Source organism: Globicephala melas, chromosome 9 (assembly GCF_963455315.2).
Source record: "Globicephala melas chromosome 9, mGloMel1.2, whole genome shotgun sequence".
NCBI lineage: Eukaryota > Metazoa > Chordata > Mammalia > Artiodactyla > Delphinidae > Globicephala > Globicephala melas.
Genome location: NC_083322.1, coordinates 5466251 through 5493213, shown reverse-complemented (window position 1 = coordinate 5493213; position 26963 = coordinate 5466251). Strand labels below are relative to the sequence as shown.

General features: G+C 52.3%; 1 protein-coding gene across 11 annotated transcripts in view; it reads right to left on the bottom strand.

Annotated features, from left to right (window-relative positions):
* PRKAG2 (protein kinase AMP-activated non-catalytic subunit gamma 2) overlaps positions 1 to 26963 on the bottom strand; it is a 276868-nt gene that overhangs the window by 142207 nt on the left and 107698 nt on the right. Inside the window, exon 1 of one of the 11 annotated variants that reach the window (XM_060305087.2) lies at positions 16297 to 16471. The exons of the other annotated variants lie outside the window; for them this stretch is intronic. Coding sequence (XP_060161070.1) covers positions 16297 to 16390 — 94 coding nt within the window. The 5' untranslated portion in view covers positions 16391 to 16471. Of the gene's footprint in view, positions 1 to 16296; positions 16472 to 26963 lie in introns of those variants that run through there. 11 annotated transcript variants of the gene reach the window in all.

Below are 26963 nucleotides of genomic sequence, written 5' to 3'. Positions count from 1 at the left end.
CAGAGCCCTTCTTAATCATCTTGGCAAGCCCAGGAGGGTCTCCACAGCGAGTCAGCTCTGCCCTGCTCCTGCGGACACTGCACCCGAGAAAGAGGTGACCCCCCCGTGGGCTGTGCTGTTCAGAGTCCCTGGCCCAGGAAAACCCTCCAGACCCCTCAGGTGGCAGGGCTGGCCCTCACTCACTCGTGAAGAAGGCCAGGCATGTCTCCAAGGCCCGCTGCCTCCTCCTGGAAGCCCTCCCGGCTTCTCTACCATCTCTTCTAAGAACCTGGTGCCCTCAGACCACCTCCCCGGCCCAGTATCCAGACACATTTCCTAACCCCAAGTAACTACTCCTCACTCATCACCACTGCTCTGTGTGACAAGCTAACTCCTGCTCAGGTGTTGGTGCTGATTTGCGCAGGCTGAAGAGGCACAGAGGCCTCTGGGAGGGACGATGTAACAGAGGATGATGCCAGGACCTAAAGCTTGCACCTTGAGAAAATCAGACGAGGGCCCTTGGGGGTGCTTGCTGTCCCTCAATCACGCTGCAGGTGTCCTCCTCCACAGACCCCCTCGGGGGGCCGACACGCAGCAGCACCTCAGAGGAGGCCCCTAGACCCTCAGCACCTCTTCATCACACAGCAGGGGAGGCATGAGGCCCTCTCTGTTGTGGGCGCACACACAGCCCCGGGAGGGCCCGGCAGCAGTGGGGCCGCTCATTTCACCCCACGTGAAGCGAGCGCGTGAGTTTGGTCCAGCATGAGAAGAACGGGGCCCATCACTGCCCATCTAGGCGGACAGAGACCAGGGCCATGACAGATGGATGCGTAAGTGAACGTGGCAGCTACGTAACAATGGAATATTATTCAGTCTTAAAAAGGAGGGACATTCTGACACGTGCTACACCAGTCACGAGAGTACAAATACGGTACGATCCGCTTATATGAGCTTATAGAACAGTCAAGTGCACAGAGACAGCGTGTAGAACGGTGGGAGCTGGGAGAGGGGGAATGGGGAGCTGTGGTTTAACTGGGGACAGAGTCTCAGCTTTACAAGACGAGAAAATTCTGGAGGTGGATGGCGGCGACGGCTGCACAACAACGTGAATGTGCTTCATGTCACTGAACCAGACACTTAAAGATGGTTAAAACGGCACATTTTATGTTATGGATGTTTTATGACAATAAGAAAAATGAAACAAACAAAAAAAGGAGTGGGTAATATCACTGACTGCCATCGTGTGTGGCTCCCGGGCAGCGAGAGTTCCACTGGAGCAGAGGGGAGGCCTCCCTAGGAACGGCCACATCCAAGGCTCCCTAATGCCCCTGCCTGCCCCTGGCCGGTGCACAGGAGGCCGCTTCCCGCACTATTGGTCCCGACCACTCCACCTTTCAAGCTCATTTCTCATTCTCACCCACATCTGTGTTCTAATCCAGCCGGAATTTCGCAGCCGGGACCTCAGAGAGAGTCTCAGTAAATCTCCCATCCTGTGTTTAAAAACTCACCCTCAGCTGGAACACCCCTGGCGATAACAACCGACACTGCTGAGCGCTGTGTGGGGGGCAGGGTGCTCTGGGTGTCACCCTGAGTCTTCACAGCCGCCTATGAGGATGGCCGCCCCACTAGGTGACAGAGTGGAGCTGGCTTCGGCCCCGCCCTGTCCACACCAGGTACCTCTCCCAGAGCAGTCACCTCCAAAGCCTGTGCTTGGTACAGGTACACTAACTAATGCAAAGGTATTCGTGTGCTGTGCGCGCTCGTCATCATGGGGGCTCTCCCCAGCTTTCAAACATTTTGAAATGTTCTCTTACTACTTTCATGATTTTATAAACGCAAGAAAATGCTTTACAAAGAAACGCGCATATCTTCTTGGGGCGAAATATTGCTTTTCCCATGGAGTTGAGTCCCGTGTTCCTGTGGGATGAGAACAAGGAAGTCCGTCTTCACTAGGACAGTCCTTCAAATATCTGCAGACTGTTCCCACCCGTCCCAAGTTCACTCCCGCCCACGCCAACATTTCCAGTTCTTTCAACTCTTTCTCATACGACAGGATTTCGAGTTCTCATACCACCCTACTAATTAAGTCCTTGACCTTGAAAAATATTTACAATCCCAGAGAAGAATTAAGATTTAAGATTAAGGAACCGAATAAAGCCTAAGTGAAATGACTTTATAATTAAAGATTAAATTCTGCAGTTCAGCCTATAAAGGAGAAGACAGATGAGGTGAGAGCAGGGGAGATGCCAGCGTCCCAGGAGCCTGGAGGATGCCAGTGGGATGGACTTGACACCCACCCCAGCCCTTTCTGCTCTTAGGTGGGTGGTGAAAGAGGCCCCAAGAGCTACATCGCTGCACCTTGAAATCTGTCTGGGGACCCGCAGCTGAGCGGACAGGCCCTCCCCAACTTTGATTTTCTTTGATTTTTCTTCCCAGGGATGAAGAGGATCTATTTTTAGTGGTGTAAGTGAGGAGTTGCTATAGCGACAGCTGGTGGTTACAAACCAGGTCCTGCCACAGTTCCCAGTCATCAATAAACCCCAAACGCTGAGCCCCAGGACGAAAGCAGCCTTAGAGAACAGAACTCCTCCCAGTCCACTGGGTCCCCACCTGCCCTGTCTTCACCGTGTGCAATTAACAGGCTGAGCCTGAGTCCTTGCTAGTGGGGAAGCAGGGCAGGACATGGGGCCCTGGGCACTACCCTTCAGAGAGGATCCTGGGGGGCCTCCTGGGGAGGCTACGTCTCAATTACCAGGTGAGAAAAACACCTGCATTTGTGCAGAGCTGGATGACGGGCAGAGAAGGCCGGTTGTGCAGCTCGAGGCACTGGGTTAGGAGCACGGGGAAGGGAAACGAAGCCACGGCTCCTGCTTACAGACTAGCCCGGGAAGCGGAGCACACGCGTTGGCTAACGCTGTCGTATCCACCAAGGCTGCGCGCATGCCTGCCCTTCTACCGCAGACCTAGTGCGTGTCTAACAGAAACGCAGGAGGATTTACAAGAACGTTCACAGCAGCACCGGGAACTGTCAGAGCCCCAGACTGGAGACCCGCCAGTGCCTGCCCGCAGGTGGGCGATGGAGGAGGCGTGGTCTATGCAGAGGACAGAGCAACAACCCAGCAGTGAAGTGAATGAACTTCAGCCACAGCACGGGCTGGGTTGCATCTCATAACGTTCAGGGAAAGAAGCCAGACAGAGACACATTTTGTACGGACCCGTCATACAAAGTTCAAAACCAGACAACGCTCATCTTGCGGGGGGAGTGACTGAGGGGACCTGGGAGAGGCTTCTGGGGTGCTGGTGATGTTCTGTCTCTTAATCTGCACGTTTTACTCGAGTAAGTTCAAATCGTGCAAATTTACCTCCTACGATTTGTACGTGTTTCTGTAAGCTTCTGCTGTAGCAACATTTACAGGAACAAGGTTTTACAGGTGAGTACTGCATTGTTAGCCAAGAATCAACAAGGTGGTGTCAAAGGTGCTTGGTGCTGGAGGAATTCGAGGTAGATCTGTGTGTGGTGAGCAGTGACCCTCTGGCAGGAGTGGACCCACCCGTGTGGCTGCAGTGAGTCCAGAGGCAGAAGCGCCCGGATGGGGGCATCAGGACGGGTGGGTTCCAAGTGCTCTACCCCTGCCACCGGGGCCCTGCTGGGGGTGACCCTGGAGAAGGGAGGCTGAACCCTGCTGTAGCGGGAGACCCCTGAGAAGGGAGACCCTGGAAGGGCTGCGGAGGGGAGGGTAATCCCGCCAGGCTCAGCGTACCCCAGGGTGACTCATCCCCGTGTGCCGGCTGGAAGGCACAGCGCTCTCTCTCTCTGTGGCGCCGTCTGGGCACCTCCTCAGGGTCATGGCCAGAGCTGCTCAGAGGCCGCCTCTAGGCTGGGCCACTTCCGTTGTCCCTTTCGATCAGCTCTCACTATTCTGTGACCAGCTGTGTCACCCAGGAATGAGAACCAGGGAGGACAGAGGGGACTTCTGACTCAGCCTCCCCGAGTCATGGCCAGCGGGGGCAGCAGCGGGTGGGGACAGAGAAGAACGGCAGAGAAGGGGATACTCTGATGTCACTGCAGGAGAGGAGGGGTGCGTAGCGGTCCACCCCACGCACCTTCAGCAGCAGGAGGGCCCGTGACACGAGGCCCGCACTGCTTGGAGGTGGCTGAGATGCTAGACGCCCACCTCTTCTTGGGCAGGTTGCCATGGTAACCACCACGTCTCCTGGCCTCTCTGGGTCTCAGATGCTCACCACTACCTTTTACTCTACCTGCCCTAATAGGATTATTGAACATGAACTGTGAGGAAGCCACTCAAGGGACATCATCACGGATAGCTCACAGTGATGTCCCCAGCACCCAGGCCAGGGCCCGGGCACTCCCCGCTTGGCCCTGCTCTCCCCCCCAGACGCCTCTCAGGTCGGGTTCTCCAGGCCAGCGACCCGGGCCCACACCTGGCTGGCACCGGGAGACACCTGCCCGCCAGACATTAGGCTCAGAGCCACAGGGCTGCCCACAGGCGAGTGGGGGGCTGCCTCGGGTCTCGACACCCCTGCAGCCCTGGGGAGGCTGGGGGAGGCTGCAGCTGCGGCCCTGGAGGGCTCTGCTCTCGAAGGACAAGCTCCCCTCTGTGAAGCCTCCAGCTCACCAGTTCCCTCCCCGAACCCCCTCCTAACAGGATGCTCCCCGCTCACACCCCCAGGAGCCCCAGGTCTTGGCTCACCCTCCAGCCTGGCATTCTAGGTCTTCTAAAATCTGGTCCCATCTTCTCTTTCTAGACTTTTCCTTGACTGCCCCGCCCCCGCGTCTCCCCCAATCCTGCCTCACCCCTGGGTCCAGAGCAGATGCCACCCCAACTCGCACGGGAGCCCCAGAGCATTCAGCCCCAGCGCCTGTCCTGGGGGCCCCTCTCCAGGTAGGTGTCCCTCACCACAGCCTACACGCAAACCACTGAGGCCCCTCCTGTGTCTTCACATCATTCTCGGCACCAGCCTGGCGCACGTGAAATAAATACACGTATCAGACGGGTTAACCTGCGGAGTCTGGCTTATCCAAAGATGTGCACCAGAGACAACTTCATAAAAAGGAACGTCAAGGCCCAGGTGGCCCAGGGGGATCATTTAAAAATGCACAGAAAGAGCGAATCACTATTCTGTGTACCAGGAATTAACACAGTATTGTAGGCAATGATACTTCAAAACCAAACAAACAAACACGCTCACAGAAAAAGAGATCAGAGTTTTGGTTACCAGAAGTGGGGCTGGGGAGTGAGAGGGGGGAATTGGATGAAGGTGGTCGAAAGGTACACACTTCCAGTTATAAGATAAATAAGTGCTAGGGATGTGATGTACACCCTGATACGTATAATTACCACTGCTGGATGTTATACTTGAAAGTTGTTAAGTGAGTGATCCTAAGAGTTTTTAATCACAAGGGAACATTTTTTTCCTTTTTCTTTTATTTTGTATCTATACCAGATGACGGGTGTTCATTAAACTTATTGTGGTAATTTCATGACGTCTGGGAGTCAAATCATTATGCTGTCCACCTTGAACTTATAAAGTGCTGTATGTCAATTGTACCTCAATAAAACTGGAAGAAGAAAAGTCTACGATTAACTGTAATATATTTTTTTAAAAGCCCTGTGGGTACAGAGTCCAGATTTCACAGTCTACTCCCAAGCTCTCCACAGTGGCCCCAAAAGATGGGTGTGAAGTTCTCCTTTGCACCTTCAGCTGAAATAACACATCCACCTCTCTCTGCAGTGGGATCGTCTCAAACTAAGTCATATTTTAAAATCCACAGACAAGGACGGGGCAATCCGAAGAAATGACCTGTTTGTATAAGGCATCCACAGACCTAATATTTTTTAGTCTAAATTTAGAATATCAGAGTTTCCTTAAAGAGCGTCTGCTTGCAGTAGAGTGAGCACACAGCTCTAGGGAATATGGAGCTGGACAAAGGTCAGTGGGATGACCTCAGAAACAGGGCCCTCATCTCGGTCTGGGCAGCCCTCGCCCGCCTGTGCCTCGGTATCTTTGGTCCGAAGGAGCCACGCCTACACACGGGAGAAGCTCACAGATCACCTGCTCAGTCCTCAAGTGACTACCGAGTGCCTGGTACGGATCCAGCTGCATGTTAGGCTATATCAGTTGGGGTTAAGTTTGTCCTTATTTAACAGAAAAATCCAAAATAACAGTGGCTTAAGCAAGAAAGAGGTTTATTCTTCTATCACACAAAGGATGTCTGAAAGACAGGCAGTCCAGAGCTACTATGGCAGCTTCACAATGTTAACCCAGGCTCCTGTCTTTATTCTCCACTAACTTCATTCTGTGTCTTCCATCCTCAGTGGTCACCTTCTGATCCAAGATGGCTGCTAGGGCTCCAACCATCACATCTACGTTCAAGGCAGGGGAAAGGTAAAAGGAATGAAGGGGGATTCACTTCTCCCCCTTTTAAGAGTCTTTCCCATAAGTGTAAACAACATTCCCACATAGAGCTCACTGATGAACTTTGTCACATGCCGTATTAAGCCATGTGCATTGCCACAAAATGAAACCGAGGTCCTGTTATTGAGGAACATGGGAAAAAGGAATAAGAGTAACAAGAGATCTGTCACGGAACTTCCCTGGTGGTCCAGTGGCTAAGATTCCGGGCTCCCAATGCAGAGGGCCTGGATTCAATCCCTGGTCAGGGAAGTAGATCTCGTGTGCCGCAACTAAGAGTTCGCGTGCCGCAACTAAAGATCCCACGTGCCATAACGAAGATCCTGTGTGCTGCAACTAAGATCCGGCCAAATAAGTAAATAAATTAAAAAAGAGAGAGAGAGAGAGAGAGAGAGAGATCTGTCACAAGCAGAGAGAATGAGACAGTCTCCATGCCTGAGGAGTTTAATAAGACAGCCCAGCCAGATTAATTAGGCGCTGTGTTGAGTTACTGTTTTATTCAAACATAAGTGAGACTGAGGCAGGTCTTGGAGAGCCCAGGGAAGATTCTCTAGAGAACATCTCCAGGGCAGTGGACCTAGAGGAGGAGGTGGCAGGGAAAGTAGAGTTGGTGTGATTCGCTTTATCTTCTGAAGACAACCGTGGACCCAGAAGGGCCCTTCTCAGCCACGTGACCCAGAGAAGCCTGGAATGAAGGCAAACTCCTCAAGGGCCGCCGTTAGCTGGGCGCTTGGCGCTCCCAGGAAGCAGAGGTGGATTAGGGGCTGCCAGAGCTGCACGGCAGAAGCTCCAGAAGAGATCCACTGTGCGTTGTTTGGGAGAAAATCTGCTTTTCTAAGGTGGAACCGTTCCCTTCCCTGTGATGCCGACAGACCGGCCACTCATCAGGCAGATCCTGCAAACGTGGACCTGCCTCCGGTGACGGCCACACTGATCTCAGCAGGGGCGGTCAGCTGGGGAGTGATGGCCATCACCTTCCCCGAATGTCTGTGAGGGATGCTGAGCTGCGTGGTACCCACTGAGGATGACCTTCTAGGTGCCAGAGACACCCTTGAATCCCCCCGGGCTCTGGGAACCCCTTTACGTCCCTCCATGTGCCAGGCCCGGCCTGCCCCGGACCTTTGCACACTGCTTCTCCCGTCTGGACCCCTTCTGCTCCCCTCTCCTCCCCTCGCCTACCCGCTGGGTGCCGATCTCACCTTCTAGAGCCTGCTCGTCTGGAGCAGCCTTCCTGCACAACGAAATCCATCCTTCTGACAGCATCTCGACTTACTCTTTAATATTTCATCATACATTAATTACTATTTATGCGTATTTGCTCAGCATCTATACAGCTCACCACTGTCCCCTGCAGCTAGACCCACACCCCAAGGTAGGAGCTTAATAGATGTGTTCAGTGAATACGTTAACAGAGAGAGCCACGGAGATGGAGCAGCAGGTGGGAACCACGAGAATCGTGATGTTCACGTCTGATGCCGAGGCGGGTGCAGAACCAGGGAGAAAAGACAGACAGGACAGGGCTGAGGGGCCAGACCCGGGGAAGTCAGGACGGCGAGCGGAGCTCTGCTCCAAGGAAACCCCGACGTGGAGCGACCCATGCGCCTCCTGAGGGCCCACAGGTGATGCCGTATCCCCAACGGGCCCTTATGTTGGTCTGGCCACACCTTCCCATCACCTTATTTATCCAGAAATTAAGCCACAATTAGGCAACTCCCAGACTCCATGTAAAAGTGGCTTAAAGCATCCCCGGCCACGTGTGTTTTCAGAACCCACTCCTCACACGTCCACTGGCCACACTAAGAGCGGGCACGTGGTTGGTTCGTGGAATAGGGCTGATGACCAATGGGGTGAAGGCGGCCCCCACGGGCTGGTGTGCCGTCACTCACAGGCATTTTCTGAGGCCTGGAGATGGGATGGAGGACCTGAAGGAGACCCGTCGGGCACAGACAGCCCTTCACCTTGCTCCTCAGATGCCTGAGCTGCTGGGCACGTCAGGCCCAGGAGTCCAGGGCGTCTGGATTTGGGGACACCAGCCCCTCCTCCCTTCTGTGCTGGAGACTGGACTCTCAAGGCAGGCAGATCGCTACCCAGTGGAGTTGCAAACACTTAGAAGTTAAAGCCAACTGCCACGACACGGAAGTAACATAAATGTCCATCAACAGAGGACTGGATAAAGACGACGTGGCATACACACACACACACACACACTGGAATATTACTCAGACATTAAAAAGAATGAAATAATGCCATTTGCATCAACATGAGTGGACCCAGAGATGATCGAACTGAGTGAAGTAAGTCAGAGCAAGAAAGACAATATCATATGATATCGCTTAATGTGGAATCTAAAAAAGGGTACAAATGAATTTATCTATAAAACAAATAGAGGCACAGATGTAGAAAAACACGGTTACACGGGGGTGGGGGGGGAGGGATAAACTGGGAGATTGGGACTGACACACACACTACTATATATACAACAGATAACTAATAAGGACTTACTGTACAGCACAGGGAACTCTACTCAATACTCTGCAATGACCTATATGGGAAAAGAATCTAAAAAGAGTGGATACGTGTATATGTATAACTGATTCACTTTGCTGTACACCTGAAACTAACACACACTGTAAATCAACTCTATTCCAATTAAAAAAAAAAAGTTACAGAAGTGAGAACCAAGGGAGTAGCATCTTGTATCGACTGCACGTTCTCATTTTCTGTAGTCTTGACGCTCTGGCACGTGGGGCCTCGCTGACTGGGGAGAGCCCGCCACTGCCAGGGTGAGCCGGTGCTCACAGGGAGTGGCCTTTCATCTGCAAACAAACCGGTCCACAGCCCATACTGGGGAGCACCCTGTCAGCTGGTTCTTACAGAGTCCAGGAGGTACTATCCCCCTGCCTGACCATCCCAGGGGCAGGTACTAGACAACTAGGGACCCCAGCGCCTGCTGAAATCCAAACTAGCCCATCCTACACCTGCTTACTCTGACTGACCTTGCCTTTCCCATGGAGACCACAGTAAAGGTTCCTGGGAGAGGATGAATCCGGAAGTGCTTCACTGAGACTTTCCCGGGAAGCCCCTTGCCTGCTCTCCCCTCGCTCCTTCTGTCCCTGATGGACCCTGGGGCTTCCCTGCGGGGCTGCCGTGCCCGCGTCCTCTTGGGAACTGGGAGTAACCAGCTGCCTGTTGTGTGGCGTCCTCTCCTGATCTGTCGGCCTCACCGCGCCTGAATAACAATAAAACCTACATTTAAAGATACACCTCCCACTAATATGTATAAAATGGATAACTACTAAGAACCTGCTGTATAAAAAAATAAATTAAATTAAATAAAAAAAAAATACACCTCCCCAACATCTATACCAGGCCTTTTCTTTTTCTTTCTTTGCTCTGTACTGGCAGACATGAAACGGCTTCCCAATGTATATACACAGTGGATCATTTGTCAACAGAATTGCTGCAAGGAAAAGCACGCATTTGACAGAGGACTTCTCAGAAACCCTCGCAGAAGCGCACACACATCTGAATGATCTCCCAAGGCCTCCCCTCTCCTGAGTGCCGAGCACAGAGGGAGACAAGCGCCCCCAGGCCTGAGGATTCAGCAGTCAGGGTCTCGCCCTCTGCTTCTTTCGGCCTCGGGTCCCCAGCAAAGCTGAACGTCTCTAGGAGGAAAGGTCTTGGCTTTGGTGTTCGGATTACAGACGTGAAAGCCACAGGAAGGCTGAATGCAGGCTAGGCTGAGCGCCCGCGGTTTGATCACTCATTTGCTGTGCATTTGTGAAATCACGAGTATTAGCTGATTCTCGTTCCCTCTCTCAGCAAAGCATTTTAGTTATATCTGAGTCACCAAAACTCTCCCTGAATCTGCCTTGAGCCACGTCCACCTCTTCATCTCAGCAGCGCCCTTGGCCCTGGAGCCCCAGGTGTGCGCCGCGCCTCCACCCTGGGTTCACTGCAGGCCCACCCACACTGCAGCACGTGGCTCCGGGGTGCCAGTCACCCTGGACTCCACAGGCCGTGCACAGGTCTGATTGGGGGCCTCCCTGGGAGGGGACACGCTCCCTCCTGGGGGTTACACCCTGGACCACCGCCACGATCAGGAGTCACCTGCAGAGGCCAGCAGTGCCAGGGCCACGGCAGCAGCAGTACCCGAAGCATCTTGGCGCTCGGGTTCTCCAGAGGATTTGGACCGTGCACATTTTCCTTCTCAATCATTAAAGACAAATTATGACCTGACGACAGAATGCACCTTCTCCTTAAATGCCCCAGGTTCTCAATCTGGTCTGGACGCTGGAAGCCCCAGCCGATGCCTTCTTGGGTGCCGAGGTCCCTGGGTCCTTAGGCCCACCCTCGTCCAGGTCCCGCTGGGAGGGTCTGGGTGACGAGCGGCAGTGACGACCCCAGCCAGGCTTTCCGGCCCTGAGGCATCTCCATTACTTTCCAGGGTCACTATGCGAGGTCCACCCCCTCTCACCAACCTTCTTTCTCCCTTATTTCTCTATCATTCCACCAGGCTCTGCGATCGTGTCCTACCATCTTCAGACACGTTCAGACATCCTCAGTCCTGGTATCACAGACACACCGTGTCCGGGGTCAAGGCTCTCTGTTCGGAACCGGGATCCCCCCAGGGAAAGCAGCTCCCCAAACCACGCTTCCTGCTGGCAGCCCGTGAGCACTCGCTTCACTCACCGTTTCCACCACCATCGGGCCACCTTGTGGCGAGAACGGTCCTCGTCTGTCCTGCTGGGGGCAGGACGAGGAAGAAGGGACCCAAGAGCCACAGCCCGGCTGCCTGCCTGCCAGGTGGTGACCGGCTGACTCGCCGGTGATCCAGGGCGTCCTCCGGGAGAGGATGAATCCGGAAGTGCTTAACTGAGACTTTCCCGGGAAGCCCTTGCCTGGGCCCCTCCTTCCACCTGTCACCTACCGGGGGCTGGTCCAGGACCCGCCGCGCAGCGTTTGGTGGCGGCCGCACAGAGGAAAACAGGGCAGAGGAACGATGAGCTCCTCGAGCTCGGCTGAGGACGGGATGGACGCGGGGTGGGGAGCCGGGCCTCATTCGATTTCTAGCCCGGATGACCGCTCCTCCTAGGAGCACCGGTGAACGCTCTGCTCTGACCCCAAGTGCTTCTGCCTCTGACGCTATGGACTCTGAAATCCCCACTCCTTGCAAACGAGGTGCTGCCTCTCCAGAGTTTTCTGCGTGGGCACAGAGAGAATGGGAGCCGGGGTTGGCGGCTCTGGGTAGGCACGGGGCCTGCGGAGGGGGTGGGGCACGGGCTCCAGTCCCAGTGCTGCCCTCGCGATGCTGTGGCCCTGGGCAAGTCTCCAGCCCCCAGAGCCCAGCAGTGCTCTTCTCGAGACCCCCACGGGCTTCATCTCACGCCCTGTGCCCACGAGACGGTGAGTGAACCAGCCTCTGTGCCTGTCCTCCCGCTGAGTGTTTTGCTCCGCTTCCTGGCCAGACAAACTGGGCCCTTGGCGCTCCTGGACCACCCCAGGGGTCTCCCTCCGCAGGGCCTGAGCCTCCCATCTGTCTGGAAGGACGTACCACAGAGGTCTGCATGGCCCACCCCTCCTGTCACTCAAGCCCTCCGCCCAGCCGGCCAACTTCTCGTCCCGCCTCTTCCTCACTGGGCTCACCACCGCCCGGCGTCGCAAACGAAAACCCGCTTGGCTGTCGAACAAGCCAGACACAGAGGAGGAATACCGGGTGATTCCACGCGTACGAGGAACCTGGAGCAGTTAGTTGGTCCACAGAGGCAGGAAGTTGGGGGGGGCGGGGCTGGGGGGCAGACAGAACGGACAGTTGTTGTTCAACGGGTGCGGAGGTTCGGCTGGGGACGCTGGACAATTCTGGAGATGCAGGTGGTGACGGCTGCTCTGCAGTGTGAATGTACTGCACGCCAGTGAGCTGTACACTTAAAAATAAGATGGTAAATCTTACGTTCTGTCTATTTCACCACAATTTAGAAAACCACCTCAGTGGTTTGCCCTGGGAGGGCAGACTGGTGTCTGTGCCCGCAGTGCTGGCACAGAGCAGCTCAGACACTGGTGGGACTGGCAGAGTGTTTCTCATTGCTGAGTCTGAAGATGGGTACCATTACTCCATTCTCCCTATTTCTCCGTATGCTTGAAATTTTCCATCATAAAAAGCTAAATACATATATTCAAACGAGTGACTGAATGAATACTGGGATCTCTCAAGTCCACCCCAATCTGGACACCAGGAGCCAGGCAGGCAGGTGGGCATCTAGAAGCAGCACGGAGACCATGAGGGGCCGGGCAGGGAGCAGAGGACCCCGGGGTGGGGGACACAGTGCGGTAGGCAGGACGGACAACAGCCTTGCCCGCTGCTTAAGGCAAAGAACGAGCCACGCTTGCCCCAGTGGCACAGCCAACCGAGGGCTCCGCTGGCATCAACAGGGGACAACAGACTGGGACAGGCAGTGCTGGGGTGACGGGTGACGCTGGGCGGGAGGAACTCTGGGGTTTTGCTCCAGAAGTGGTTGTGCATTCATCCCCAGGATGAGGCTCCACGCAAAACAAGATTCGCCACAGGCTCTGGTCTCCAGTGTCACCTGGACCCCGGCAGCTTGGGGAGAGAGCGCCACCGTCCTGACACACCCGCTGGCTTCCCGGCTCTAGCGCCGGCCCTCAGAAGGGATCTCTTAAGACTCCAGGTAGCTTTTGTTTAATTACTCGCCTCCAACTGCAAAGGGCAGAAAAGCTGCTACAGTCAATTCTGTTATCTGATTAGCAAAATCCTTTCCTAATCTTCCTTTTACATTTTTATTACTATTGCCACGTGCTCTCTGTTCACATAATCTGGATCTCTGTTGACCCAAGAGGCTGAAAGGAAAGGCGTAAGTTCAGATCGTCACTGGTCTACCCCACGGCGCACATTCACCTGCGGTGGGACGTGCTTTTCTTAGCTTTGGAGGGGGAGCTGGGCGGGCGCTAAGCTCTGGGGCTGAAAGGGACAAGCTCTTCGTGAATCAGAACTTTCCAGGGCATTTTATCACAAGGCTTGAAGTGTTCAAGGTTCCAGCCAGAGCCACGACTTCCAAACAAAAATGCCAGCCGCAAGCAAACATAAGTGGGCTCAGTAACTGCCGATCTGCCAGGCCTTGCCAGGCCTTGGAGCCGAACCTCCGCACCCGTTGAACAAGCAGTTCTGGCTGCTCAAGTGGCTACAGGGACAGCTGTGTGTGCGTGCGTGTGCGTGTGTGCGTGTGTGTGCGTGTGCGTGCACGTGCGTGAGGAATGGCTCCACCTTGAACTGGAGCAGAGGATACAGGGAGTGGTTCCCGGAAAAAACTGACAGGGCCACAGAAGAGGCCAAAGAGCACGTGGAATCACGCCGACGACCTACGTTCGCTTGTTTTGGGGAAGATGGAGAATGAGTAAAAGACAGACATTCTTACAACCCTCATGGAAGCTTTCTTAGGGGGAAGAAGAGGCCTTCTCTGAAATACTTCTGGCTACAGGAATAACTGCAGGAAGGAGAGAGAGATACTGGAAGGGAATTAGGAAAAAAAAAACAAAAAACTCAAACAATGCTGCTGGAGAACCAGGAATAACCTTGGAGTGACCCCGTTTCAATCCATTCCATAGCCAGCGATTCTGTAGTGAGAGCCTGTGATGCTTGGAGGCGTCGGGGTCAGAAGGACGGATGGAACGCTGCTTTGGGGGCATGGTCCCTGTCCCGGGCCCGGAGGTCACCGAATAGGCAATGGGGATGGTTTTAGAGAGGGATGGTTATACGGGTCTTGCCGGTGGGGAAGGTGTAGGTGGCAGGCTGGGACCGGGAGGATGCTCGGTCCACAGTCTCAGGCTTTCTTCACTCGGCGTATCCATGGCCAGCACTGACTGAGGAGCCGGCACCTGCCATCTGCCCCGGCTCTGGACTGCTCTCCCACTGGGATCCCCACAAAAGGAAAATCAGGATACTTGGGCTGCTTCCCAAATCCCAGAGGAAGGTTCTGGAAGCAGCTCTGATTTTTCTGACCCTGCGGTCAGAGCTGGGCATTTGCATGTGAGCACTTGTGAAACCTGGTCGACATGCAAATATTATTTTTGATTTCAGAAGCAGAGGAGACAGGATGACGGTCAGATTTTAAACACAAGGGGAGAAACCACTGGCGAAGAACAGGCTTTTAACGATGGGCCCACCTGTGCCCATCAGCAAAAACAGACTTTCAGTTAAATAACAGGTTTGGATTTAATTCTATAGTAAATGAATGTTTATTACTTTATTATTTAAAAGAAGAGTCTCCTTTAAAAACCACATCTAATTAAGTCCAGGGAGTCTGTCATCCCACACCCAGTCAGGCCAGGCATCGTGTTCCTCCAGAAATTCACCTCTGCACGCAATGCGATTAGATATTACTCTCTAGTTCCTTCACAAGGAAACTCCCTGAATTCCAGGGCTGCTGTCTCCTTTGCTTGTCTTCCCCGGGGTCATCACCATCACACTAGGTCCACTAGAGGCTTCCAGAAGTAATTCCAGAAGTAGTCGGCAAGTTTCATATTTACCTTTTTCTTTTCTTACTACAGGCATTACCTTGGAGATCGTGCACGTTCGGTTTCCAACCCACGGCAATCAAGCGAGTATCGCAAAAAAGGGAACCACGCGAATTTTTTCAGTTTCCCAGTGCATAGACGAGTAATGTTTCCACTATAATGTAGCCTACTAAGTGTGCAATAAAATAGCATTATGTCTAAAAAACAATGTACATCCCTTAATTAAAAATACTTTATTGCTAAAAAAATGCTACTCATCATCTGACCACACAGGGTTGCCACAAACCTTCAATTTGTAAAAAAAAAACGCAATGAAATGAGGTATGCCTGTATTCTAGTTTTCACATACTGCCCAGATGTTTTGTCAAAGCCATTTCCCTACTACACATAACGAGTATTTTTTTGCCAGGTACCATGTCGCATTCTACTCAAGGGACACAATCTACTGCACCCGACAACTTTCCCCATCTTTGCTCCCACCGGGCTGTGTGAGCAGGGCCCTGTTATTCCGTCTTACAACTGAGTGTTTAGGAATATCCCATGTCATACAAGCAGTAGTGTCCAGGGCAGGTGAACTCCGATTCTTAAGGCTTACCACCTCACTCTGGGTGCGCAGGCCCCAGCCAGGCCCCCGGGAAGCTCCGAATGCTTTGGAATCTCCCTGCCTGACTCCAGCCAGGGAAAGGCACCTCCCCCCCCCCCCCCCCCCCCGGCAAACCCACAGGTCGCTGGAAATACTGAGTTGCAGGCGCTTCATCCCACATTCCAGCCACACAGGTCCCAACCCCCTGTACTGGGAGAAGCTGTAGAAGGTCCCAGAAGCCAGGGAGACCACAGAGCAGGCTTCTCTCCCAGGGGATGCAAATCAGGCAGGCGGTCTTCCCCCCCCAGTTAACCCTTGACCTGCCTGATTACACACCTATGGGGCAAAGGGGGGCAGAGGAACTCCTTCTCCCTGACCCCCAGCACTAGTTTTCTCTATACACGCACATTTCATTCTTAACAGCTGCAAATAACAGTTCCAATCCATTCTTACTTCTCCCCAGGCCTCTGGTTTTGCCTAAATGAATGACAGTCCAATTGATCACTAACCTCATTAGGGCAAGTTAGAGAAAACAGCCTCAGGAAAAGCACCGTTGGGCAGTTCATGAGCAGCAGGGCCGTCCATAAGGACACACTTATCAATCTGTCTCTCTGGCTACTGCCTAGCAATTACATCCTCACGCAGCTGTCACTTAGGAGGCTGTGCGCACGCGTGCGCGCGCGCACACACACACACACACACACACACACACACACGCACACGCACGCCCGGGGGACCCGCAGAGAACTGGGCAAAGGGCAGTGTCCTACCAAAAAGGCCATGGGGCTCCGACTGCCGCCGCGCGGTGCTGCGGTTTGGGTCCTTGTGTTTCTTGTTCCCCCTGAGGCTGCCGAACCGCTTCATGAGGATCTGTGGCCACAGGAGCGGGGACAGGTGAGCATGCCAGGACGCGCTGGAGCAGCGTCAGCCTCAGGTGGCCAGGGGCCAGGAGAGGCGCTGCATCAGCCGGCAGGTGTGGGCCCCGAGAGCTCAGAGATGCTGCGCGCGCTCAAGCCCCAGCCCGGGAGGCCAGGTGTCCTGGCCGGGGTCTCCAGCAAACGCAGGAGGGGCCACCCTCGGGGCCAGCAGCCGTGGGACAGGCCAGGCGGTCCCACCGCAGGGCTTCCTCCCCGAGGGACACTCGGCTGTCTTCACCTCTGCACCTCCAGCCCCGCAGCCAGAGCGGCTGCTGCCCTTAAGTAGGCAAGAAGCTCCTGGAAGCACACGCAGGGCCTCGCCGTGGGTCTGTTTATGTCATTAAGGTCTGCCACGCACTCAGACGCTCAGGGCTTTTTCCTCCTTAAAATTAAAAAGGGGGGGAAGACGAAGTAGGCGAAAGGAGGGCAGGCCTGCCGGTCATGTGCAGGTCTGCAGATGTCTCTTTAAAAAGACTGTAAAAGGAAACTAGCCCGTCCAGACAATTCTTGGCACCAATTGGCCAGAGCACATTCCCATCATGACATGACATCACACAACTATTTTGATTCATGTGTTCCAGGGCTCCCCGGGGTCAGCAGGCTCCGGCTGCTTCTTGCCGGAGAAGCCACAGGTCCCTGGGCTGGAAGTCGCTGGATCGACTTCAGCTCGTCGCTCCTTGAGGTGAAAGACGCAAGACCACCTTTAAGGAGGGGACATGGGGTCCCCTGGAATTCAACGGGAGGCTCTTGAGCCCTGGACTTGCTAAGAATTGCAGAATGACAGAACCCAAAGAGATTTTAGAGGGGATCAAATCCAACCCCCTTTCGGTGACAGATGGGGAAACTGAGGCTCAGGAAGGGGGTGTGACTTGCCCAAAGTCTTGTAACTAGTGGCCGAACCAGGACTGGAATTCTAACCTCCTTGAATCCTAAGCCAAACCCCTGATCTAATAAAAGAAAAACCTTCTAGTATGTATGTGTTTTGCAACTAAAAACAAAATTAAAAAAAAAAAAAGATACGGGAGAAAATTTTCAATTTCTTTTGCTGATATCTTCACTAGACTAAAGGGAAGTTAAGGAAATCCGCCACTAATTGGCTTTGTGACCTTGAGAAAGTTACTCCTGGTCTCCGGCCCCAGTTTCCCCTCTAAACCAAGACGAGACCTGCTCATATTAGGATTTCGTCTCCTTCCAGAAGTCTGAACACCTAATGGCCGTTTGCCATGACTTTTCTTTCTGCTGGGACTGATGGAGATCCAGTGATCAAATCTTTGTAGGCAGGATGCATGAACAAACAAAGGAAATGTGTCATGCCCTCAAGGAATTTGAAAACGACTTGGAAAGACAAAGATAAACTGCTCTACTAATACTAACTACATAAAATAGCGGTATGTGATCAATGGCCAGTGGCCAGCATGGACAAGTGTCATCAGCACAGGTGGACGGAGAGGCAATCGCATGGTCCTGCTTGGAAAGGAGAGCTTGAGTTGGCCTTGAGTGTTGGCAGGTCCAGAGAAAAGGAGAGAGGCCAGGCCACCACCCACTGAGCCTGTGGATGAACCCAGTTTTCCAAAACAAGTCACAAAACCCACCTCCACTTGGGTCCTCCAGTATACTAGTGGATTATATCTGTGTGACAAATGGTAGGCCAGGAACTTCCCTGGTGGCGCAGTGGATAAGACTCCGCGCTCCCAAGGCAGGGGGCCCGGGTTCGATCCCTGATCGGGGGAACTAGATCCCACATGCACGCCGCAACTAAGAGTTCACGTGCCACGACTAAGGAGCCGGCGTATCGCAACTAAGGCCTGGTGAAACCAAAAAAAAAAAAAAAAAAAAAGGGAGCCCAAATTTACTGTGATTAAGCTCTGAAAAAGTCTAAGAAGGTAGGTGTTGGACTTTCATATTTAGAATTCCTCTTTTTTAAAAATCAGTTCAGCTCTTAACAGAAATGGAAATATTCTCCTGATTTAAAAATAAAGTAAAACAAAGCAGAACTTCCTTAGGAAAAATCGCGAAACAAGGATTCCAGTAAGAAAGGACCATGTTCGATTAAAAGGAAAATGAAAGGCTTTGTCTAAGCCGACGCAAGATTCTTGGACTTTATGATAAAGTAGGAAGAAAGGATAACATTTCAAAGTCCAGCGACTAAAAGAGAATGAGTTTAAATTCGTGTGGGAAATAAACAGCAACCTGGGCATGTCTGACGGTGCTGTACACAGTTTCTACGGCTGTTCACTCATCAAGTACTTATTAAACCTCTACCAAATGTGCAGGAGAGTTGTTGATGGAGGGGATTAGTGCTATGAATAATTCAAAGACATTCTTGTCCTCTAAGAACTATATTGTAATTAGGAAAATAAGAGATCCCATTTGTGTCGTGCCTACCATATGCCAGGTGAAGTGCTGGTCACCTCACAATTATGATTTTATTTCATCCTTCCCACAAACCTGGGGGGCAGGTATTATTAACACCATTTTATTTGAAGTTGAATAACTCTCTGAGGGGCTGGAGTTCACTGCCGCTGCCCAGCTGTGGGCTCCACACGCTAAGGATTCATTCAACAGGAACATTCAGTGCCTTCGTAGAGGGGAGTAAGGACGTGGCAGCTCAGGCAGGGTGAAGAAAAGAACTACCTAGGTCATTTGGGGTCACTGTTCTGTTACTGAGATGGTAACAGGATATTCTGAAAGGACACGGTGGAGGTGGCCTGATGGAGCAAAACGTCGTTTTGGGCGCAGAGCAGTTCTCTGTCCCACAGGGTGGATCCTGGGAAGATTTGGATGGAAGGAGGTGAGGTTAAGTGCAGCTCTAAGACAAGCTACGAGACGACATGATGACCTTAACGGTGGACACAAGGCTCCAAAGAGACACCGACGTGTGCTTTTGACCTCACTCAAAATGTTCTTCCCGGGGTCAGCTTCACTCAAGAGCAGAGAAGAAGGCTATAGGTGACAGTGGACTTCAGGAGTGGAGACGCAGCTGCGTGTGGGAAATCCTGAACAGGTACCCCGCTGGGGGGTGGGGCAGGGAGAGGTAGGACTGATTCGTAGGGTCTGCCACTTTCTGTGGTGCAAACACTCCAACCTTGGTCCATTTCAGGGCACCAACGTGGCACAGATGGGCTTGCCAAATTCCCAGGCATTTTACAATCGGCCCTCTTACCACTGGGTCTCTCTGTTCAATTCACACATGCCTGAAATTCCTTAACTTGGGACAATGCCTTTGTACCACTGAGATGCGTGCAGGTGCACGGGGCAAGGCGACACTCATGTTGCAGGCTGAGTGACCGAGGACACTTCCTTCAGCGCGTCTGACCAACGGGCTGGGGGCAGTGGCCGCTCTCAGGAGGACTAACCACCCCTTCTTCGCGGCTTCTACCAGCTGATGGTCCCAAATGAACAAGAGGTGAAACTCCTTCACGCAGCTATGATTCAGCTGGCAGGAATACGTCCTCATGGAATGCTTTCCACACTTGGGGATTTTTTTTTTTTTTTAAGGGAAGAGCTGAAAAAGAAGGAACTAGTGGCTCCCAAGATGGAGCGGTGTTTCAAAATGTATTTCTGGAGCCTACTTTACAGATCACTCTCCTGGCGGCCGCTACACCCGGAAGCCTGGAATAGGTAGTGGGGGCAGCAGAAGCCTTTATGTCTTAGCACTTTTCCCCAGGCTGAGGGAACAAGGCTTCCCAGATCACTGCCTCGACACTAGGTCTACAGGATCTGGGGAGCGGCGGAAGTTTAGGGAACTCCAATTGCATTTCGTTTTTGTTCTTCTTCTGGGTTTTCAACTATAAGACCACCCTGGAGAACTCGAGAAATGAAATGGTATTGAAGAATACTTCCTGGAGACACTGTGTGCTGTGAGCTTGTTTCATTTTGTGTTTCTTTTCTCCCCAGCCAGACGGAAAGCTCCCTGACAGCGGGGATCTGACCTGATGGGAGAAACACAATCAGTACTTTCTGAACGACTCGTTAGAGGTGGCTCACAAACAGGCAGGTAGGCCAGACGTGGGCCGTGCTCTGCGCTCTCTGGTTACCTTGGGGGCAGCGTATCCTGTGTCTGACCGTCCAGGAGCCCAGGGAGGCTGTGCCAATGGCTCCCCTGCCCTCCATCAGCCAAAGCTTTGCACTGACCCTAAGGGGTATCTTCTGGGCTCAGGCCCACAGCATGACGATGGGGAATGGGTCCAGGTACCCGATCTTTCGGATTTTACCAGGTGTGTTGGCCTCTGCACATCTGGATACTACATCCTGGTCAAGAGCCAGGTGTGGAGGTGACTGTCTATGAGATGGGCCTGCCGGGGGTGCGCGAAGTGGGGGAAGCAGGGGTGCTGAGGGGGCTGCAGACAGGTGTCCGCTCACCGCCGCTTCAGATGCAAGAACGGAACGGCCCACTGCCTCTGCGTGGCGTGCTGCGTTTCTCCCGGAGGCCCTGGTGACCCCAGATGCGGGTAAACCAGTTCAACCGTTGGCAGCTGTTGGGTGGTGATCCGGAGGCCTGTTCTCACAGCACGGGGTGGGGGACAGGCACTGAGCCAGGAGGCTATCGCTGGCTTCCTGCTAGACCCCCGGACTTGTTATCTGTCTGTGCGGACACAGTTGATGCCCAGCATCTGCTGGTCCCTCCACCCGCCCCGTCCCCAGCATGTGTAGCAGGAGGCCCTGATGGCCGAGGACCCAGTGGCCGTGGAGATAGGCCCACTGTCCTCCCATCAGAAGCCCAGGCTGGGCGGCCCACGAAACACCCCAAGGAGCAATCCTCCTTGAAGTCCACCCCGCCTCTGGATTTCCAGTTTTCATATAATAATAAAAGTAATAGTAATGAAAAAATGTAAAGGGCCAAACCTCCCTTGTCACGGAAGCCTCTCTGAGTGCTAGGTTATGCGCTGCTGCAAAGAATCTCACCAAGATGGTGACCAGAGGCCTGGATGAGAGAGAAGCGGCTGAGACCCAGTGCAGACCTTCCCCACTTCTCACCCCCGGCTCCAGACACACCCCTCAACTGCGCCCCCGCGTCCAGGGCTGCCGGCCTGAGGAGGCAGAACCAGGCGGCAGAGCAGGGCTGGCGGCAGGAGGGTGCGTCCCGGTGGAGACCAGGGCCTTCCGTGTGTACTGAGTTTCCAGGCTCTTCCCAAAGCACTTTCCTTGGTTCATCTCAACCAGGCTGTGAGGTAGGGAGGCCAACCCTCACTGTTCAGTTTAAGAAGCAAAAGCAACGGAGGTTCAGAGAAGCAAAACGATTTGCCCAAGATCCCCCGGGAGCCAGTGGCGGGGCTGCGCTGGCAGCCCGGGTCGGCCGGTCCCCCATCCAGTGGCATTTAGGACCCCAGGCTGCCTCTTCTGGGTTGGGATGTTGGAAAAGGAAATGAAGACACATCCACTGCAAATGCACTCAGTCCCCTTTACAGATCATGTGACGGTACCTGAACAGTACCAGACCCCTGAAAGGCCGCGAGCCAAACAAAACGCCATTATGTAAGAGGCCTGGGGGGCGGTGCTCGGAGCAGAGGGGGGCTGCGCGCCCGCCAGTGCAGATTTGCTGGTGCTCTCCTGCTGGTTGCAAAATACCGTGTTGGATTTCATGGAAAGTTCTAAAGGTCACCGTGGCACTTGACTCTGAGCGAGATCATGTGTCACCTCCTTGGGGCTTCCTTTCCTCTTCCCCAGAGCTGTTTATGAGGCCGTGGCTCCGAGGGTGACAGTCCCCAACCGACGCAGGCACCCACGCCCCTCCTCCACACCAGCGGCCCCCTTCCAGGTCATGCACGCCTCCTGGCTCCCTCGGGAACGCCAGTGACAGGCGCTTTGAGTGACAAGAGGGTGATTTTTTGGGCAAAGATGAACCACCTCGGCTTGAAGAGTTCAACTCATACCAGTGACATCTAAACCCAGTGACAATAGGGGTATCTTAATTTTCAAAATACAGGAAAGTACAGAAAAAGCGAAAACCAATGGCAATAATTATTTCTAGCATGCCAAAGTGCAGCACCCCAAAAGTATGGGATCCCCCGCTATCCCTGAAATCTTCAGGGGCATCATGTGCCCCATGGAAGGACGCAGTGGTAACCTCATTTAATCTCTTCTCGTGGGCCCTGCAGTCCCTGGGGTCTCTCGCCAGGCCAAGGGCTCTGAAGGTGACAAAGACAAGAGCTGATGAGATCTGCTCCCGACTCTAGCTTTCAGGTGGCCCCAGGGGGAACCCCAGACTCAAGGCCACAGAGCAAGGGCTTTCAAACACTAGATCCAAAGGGTCTAGAGGCTGAGCGTCTGGCTTTTCTGTTTCCTTCTCCCTCTAAGTTATGTCTTAGAAAGGCCAGAGGGCCAGAAGAATGTGCAAAACCCTTGGCAAGGGTGGAGACCCGTGAACTCACAGACCTGGCGGGAAGCCCGAGTGTGGTCCACTTGGGCCCTCATCTCCCGGGCAACCAAGCACCGTCTCCATTTTCTGGAATCCAGGGCTCCCAGGAGAACCCCAACTACTTTGGCAGTTTCATCCTTTGGAAACCACCAGTTTAGAACCACCAGCCTGAGTTGACATGTGCCTGTGATCTGTTCCTTTTGAACGGTGAAATATATTCTCCAACAAGATGACGCCCTGAAAGGTTTAAAAGACTTGAGTCAGACACAGCACCTCAAAGCGATACAGGTTCAGTTATCGGCATGCGATTCTGAGCTACGTCGTTTATTCTTCCACATTTCTCCCATCGAAGAGATCATAGCACAGCCTGAGCCCGTTTTACAGAGGTTTTTGGGAATCAAACAAGATAAATTAGGAAAAATACCCTGTCAGCTGCAGAGCATCTTACACACAGACGGCATCATCGGGACCTTAAAGCAGCCCGGAGAGGGCCCCGTGTGCCTCAGAGGGCATCACCTGGAGAGCCCGGTTCTGAAGCTGCCTCCCCTCCCCCGGCGGCTGGGGCGGGGCTTTCTGCCTGGGCCCTGCATCGGGCAGAGGGCGGGGCACTTGGACTTGAACTGGGAGAACCACGTGTTGGCAGCTCCTCTTCCAGGTCTCGACTGAGTCGGAGGTACTGGGACAGAACCCTGCTCTTGAGCCCAAACACTCAAAGCCCAAGCACTGCATTTCTCGAATGAAGAGCCCAGGGACTTTCCTCCTAATCATTTACTCTTTTCAACCATACACACAAAGAACCCCGGCATCTTAGCAGCAAAGTTCGAGGGAGGAGAGCCTGGGTGCTATTCAAGGCAAAACACTGCTGCAGACCACGCAGCCGGTACATGGAAGGAGGCTCGCAGTAGGAGAGACCACTCCCAAGTCCTTCCGTCCCTGAGTCTACAAACGATCTTCACATCTCAGCGGTGGCTGGATGCCCATCATAGGGCAATCTGGGAAGGACCCTAGATCATCTATAAAGAGTGAAATTATACTTAGTATCTCTTGAATAAGAAAACTGCAAAATGCCTGACGCACCTAACACTTGAAAAGATGCATGTTTGGGTGCTTAAAAGCTTACGTTTCCGATATCTGGAAAGTTAACTTCTGTAGCCGGTTCATTTCCTGAGGCTGACGAAACATAATAAAGATATTCTATAATTCAGATCGTTTGCTAATTCAGATTGGCTTTATCCCAAAGGAATCAGCTGTTACCATACTCACTGACATCACTCACCTCAAATTCTGCGTAAGGCACCATTTGCCATGGGGGCGATACTGTCCCTAAGAGGGTGAAAATGGGTTCCTGGGGGCGGGAGGGAACATCTTCTTTTTATATATATAAAGCACAGATACATACGGCACATGAATAGTATGTGGTATTTGTGTTTTATTAAAATTGTAAGGGGGGGATTAAAGGATGCCTAAAAAGACGCTGCAGGAGATGATCAAAAGAAAAGGTTGATGGATTTTTAAAAAAAAGGAGAACGGAGGGAAATTGAGGAAGATGTGGGGAGTGAGTACTGTGATAAGACCACATGCAAGGTTTATCCCTGACAAGTTGTACAATAGTTGAAGAGCTACATAATGTAAAGAAGTCCCTTTTGGGTTTTGGAGGAGTGGGGCAGGGACCTTTCAGTACTGGATCATTTTGTATTGCTTGATTTTTTTTTTTTTAACCACGTGATTGAACTACTTCACTGAAAACCAAAATGTAAAAGGGAGAAAACAAAACACAAACAACAAAAACTCTAGTAAATGGTGATTAGTGTCTACAGTAGAAAAAAATCAGCAAAGCACATTCTCAATTGCTAAACTGCTTTAGCAAATGCTTAAAAAAAAAAAAGTCGAGGAACACTGTTGGAACCAGCAGCCCCTCCCACGCCATCGGCTCTCATTTTATCCCAACCTTCCTTCAGGGACGATCTAAGAGAATTGGCTGATTCACCAATGTTCTAGAACCCAGCGTCCCGGCCTTTAGGTGACTTGGGGCTGGTCGAGGGTCCTCGGAGGGTCAGAGGGTGAGGAAGAGGGTGAAAGGTTCTCCTCATGGAGAGAGGCCCGTGAGCCAGAAAAGGAGGTCTTTCAGCCGTCTCCTCCGGAGAGAAATGCTGGGAAGACACTAGACTCACTGCAGTCAAGCAGGAGGACTTCCTGAGGGTCAGAAGATGAAACGCAGAAATGGATGTTCCAGTATGGAGGTTGCTTAAAAAACTACAAATAGAACTACCATATGACGCAGCAATCTCACTACTGGGCATATACCCTGATACAGTGTCCATCATCGGATGAATGGATAAAGAAGATGTGGCACATATATACAATGGAATATTACTCAGCCATAAAAAGAAACAAAATTGAGCTATTTGTAATGAGGTGGATAGACCTAGAGTCTGTCATACAGAGTGAAGTAAGTCAGAAAGGGAAAGACAAATACCGTATGCTAACACATATATACGGAATTTAAGAATAAAAAAATGTCATGAAGAACCTAGGGGTAAGACAGGAATAAAGACACAGACTTACTAGAGAATGGACTTGAGGATATGGGGAGGGGAAAGGGTGAGCTGTGACAGGGCGAGAGAGTGGCATGGATATATATACACTACCAAACGTAAAATAGATAGCTAGTGGGAAGCTGCCGCATAGCACGAGGAGATCAGCTCGGTGCTTTGTGACCACCTAGAGGGGTGGGATAGGGAGGGTGGGAGGGAGGGAGACACAAGAGGGAAGAGAGATGGGGATATATGTATATGTATAACTGATTCACTTTGTTATAAAGCAGAAACTGACACACCATTGTAAAGCAATTATACTCCAATAAAGATATTAAAAACTCATTCTTTCCCTAAAAAAAAAAAAAAAAAAAAGATGTTCCAGAGAATTTTCTGTCTTTTCTCTCCCCTCCCTAGGGGCTGTTAGACCCTGAGCCAGCCTTTCCTGACGTGGTGGCAGTGAGACAGTCCCCTTGTCCATCGGCCTGTCCTGGTCTCTCATCCTCCCAGGAGAGGTTCATTCCTCGGAACCAGTGACCTGTCCCCATCCTTCATGTCAACAAGTCTGAGTGTCTCCATGGGCCAGGTACTAAGGAGCAGAACATTAAGTATTTGTGGTCATCAAAACCTTGCTGTCATCAAAATTAGACATTTTTGTACATCAAAGGACACTATTAAGGGAGTGAAAAGACAACCCCCAGAAAGAGAGAAAATGTCTGCAAATTATATGTCTGATAAGTGCCTAGTATCCAGAATATATAAAGAACTCCTACAACTCAACAACAGAAAAAACAACGCACCTGGGGCTTCCCTGGTGGCGCACTGGTTGAGAGTCCACCTGCCAATGCAGGGGACACAGGTTCGAGCCCTGGTCTGGGAGGATCCCACATGCCGCGGAGCAACTAGGCCCGTGCACCACAACTACTGAGCCTGCGAGCCACAACTACTGAGCCCGCGCATCTGGAGCCTGTGCTCCGCAACAACAGAGGCCACGATAGTGAGAGGCCCGCACACCGCGATGAAGAGTGGCCCCCGCTCGCCGCAACTGGAGAAAGCCCTCGCACAGAAACGAAGACCCAACACAGCTGAATAATAAATAAATTAATTAATAAACTCCTACCCCCAACACCTTCTTTAAAAAAAAAAATGCACTTAAAAAACGAATAGACATTTTTCCCGAGAAGACATATATACAAATGGCCAATATGTACATGAAAAGATGCTCAATGTCATTAGGGAACAACAAATCAAAACCACAATGAGATGCCACGTCACATCCACTAGGATGGCAATAATAATAACAACAACAAATGGAAAGTAACAGGTGCTGGAGGGGAGGTGGAGAAATGAAAACCCTCATACATTGCTGGTGGGAATGTAAAATGGCGCAGCACCGTGGAAACCAGTTTCACCGTTCCTCATTAAGTTAAACAGAGGATTACCAGATGACCCTGCAATTCCACTCCTAGGTATCTACCCAAAAGAACTGAAGACAGGTGTTCAAACAAAAAACGTGTACACGTGAATGTCCACAGCAGTACTACTTACAGTAGCCAAAAGGTGGAAACAACCCAGATGTCTACCAACAGATGAACGGATCAACAAAACCTGGTCTATCCACGCAATGG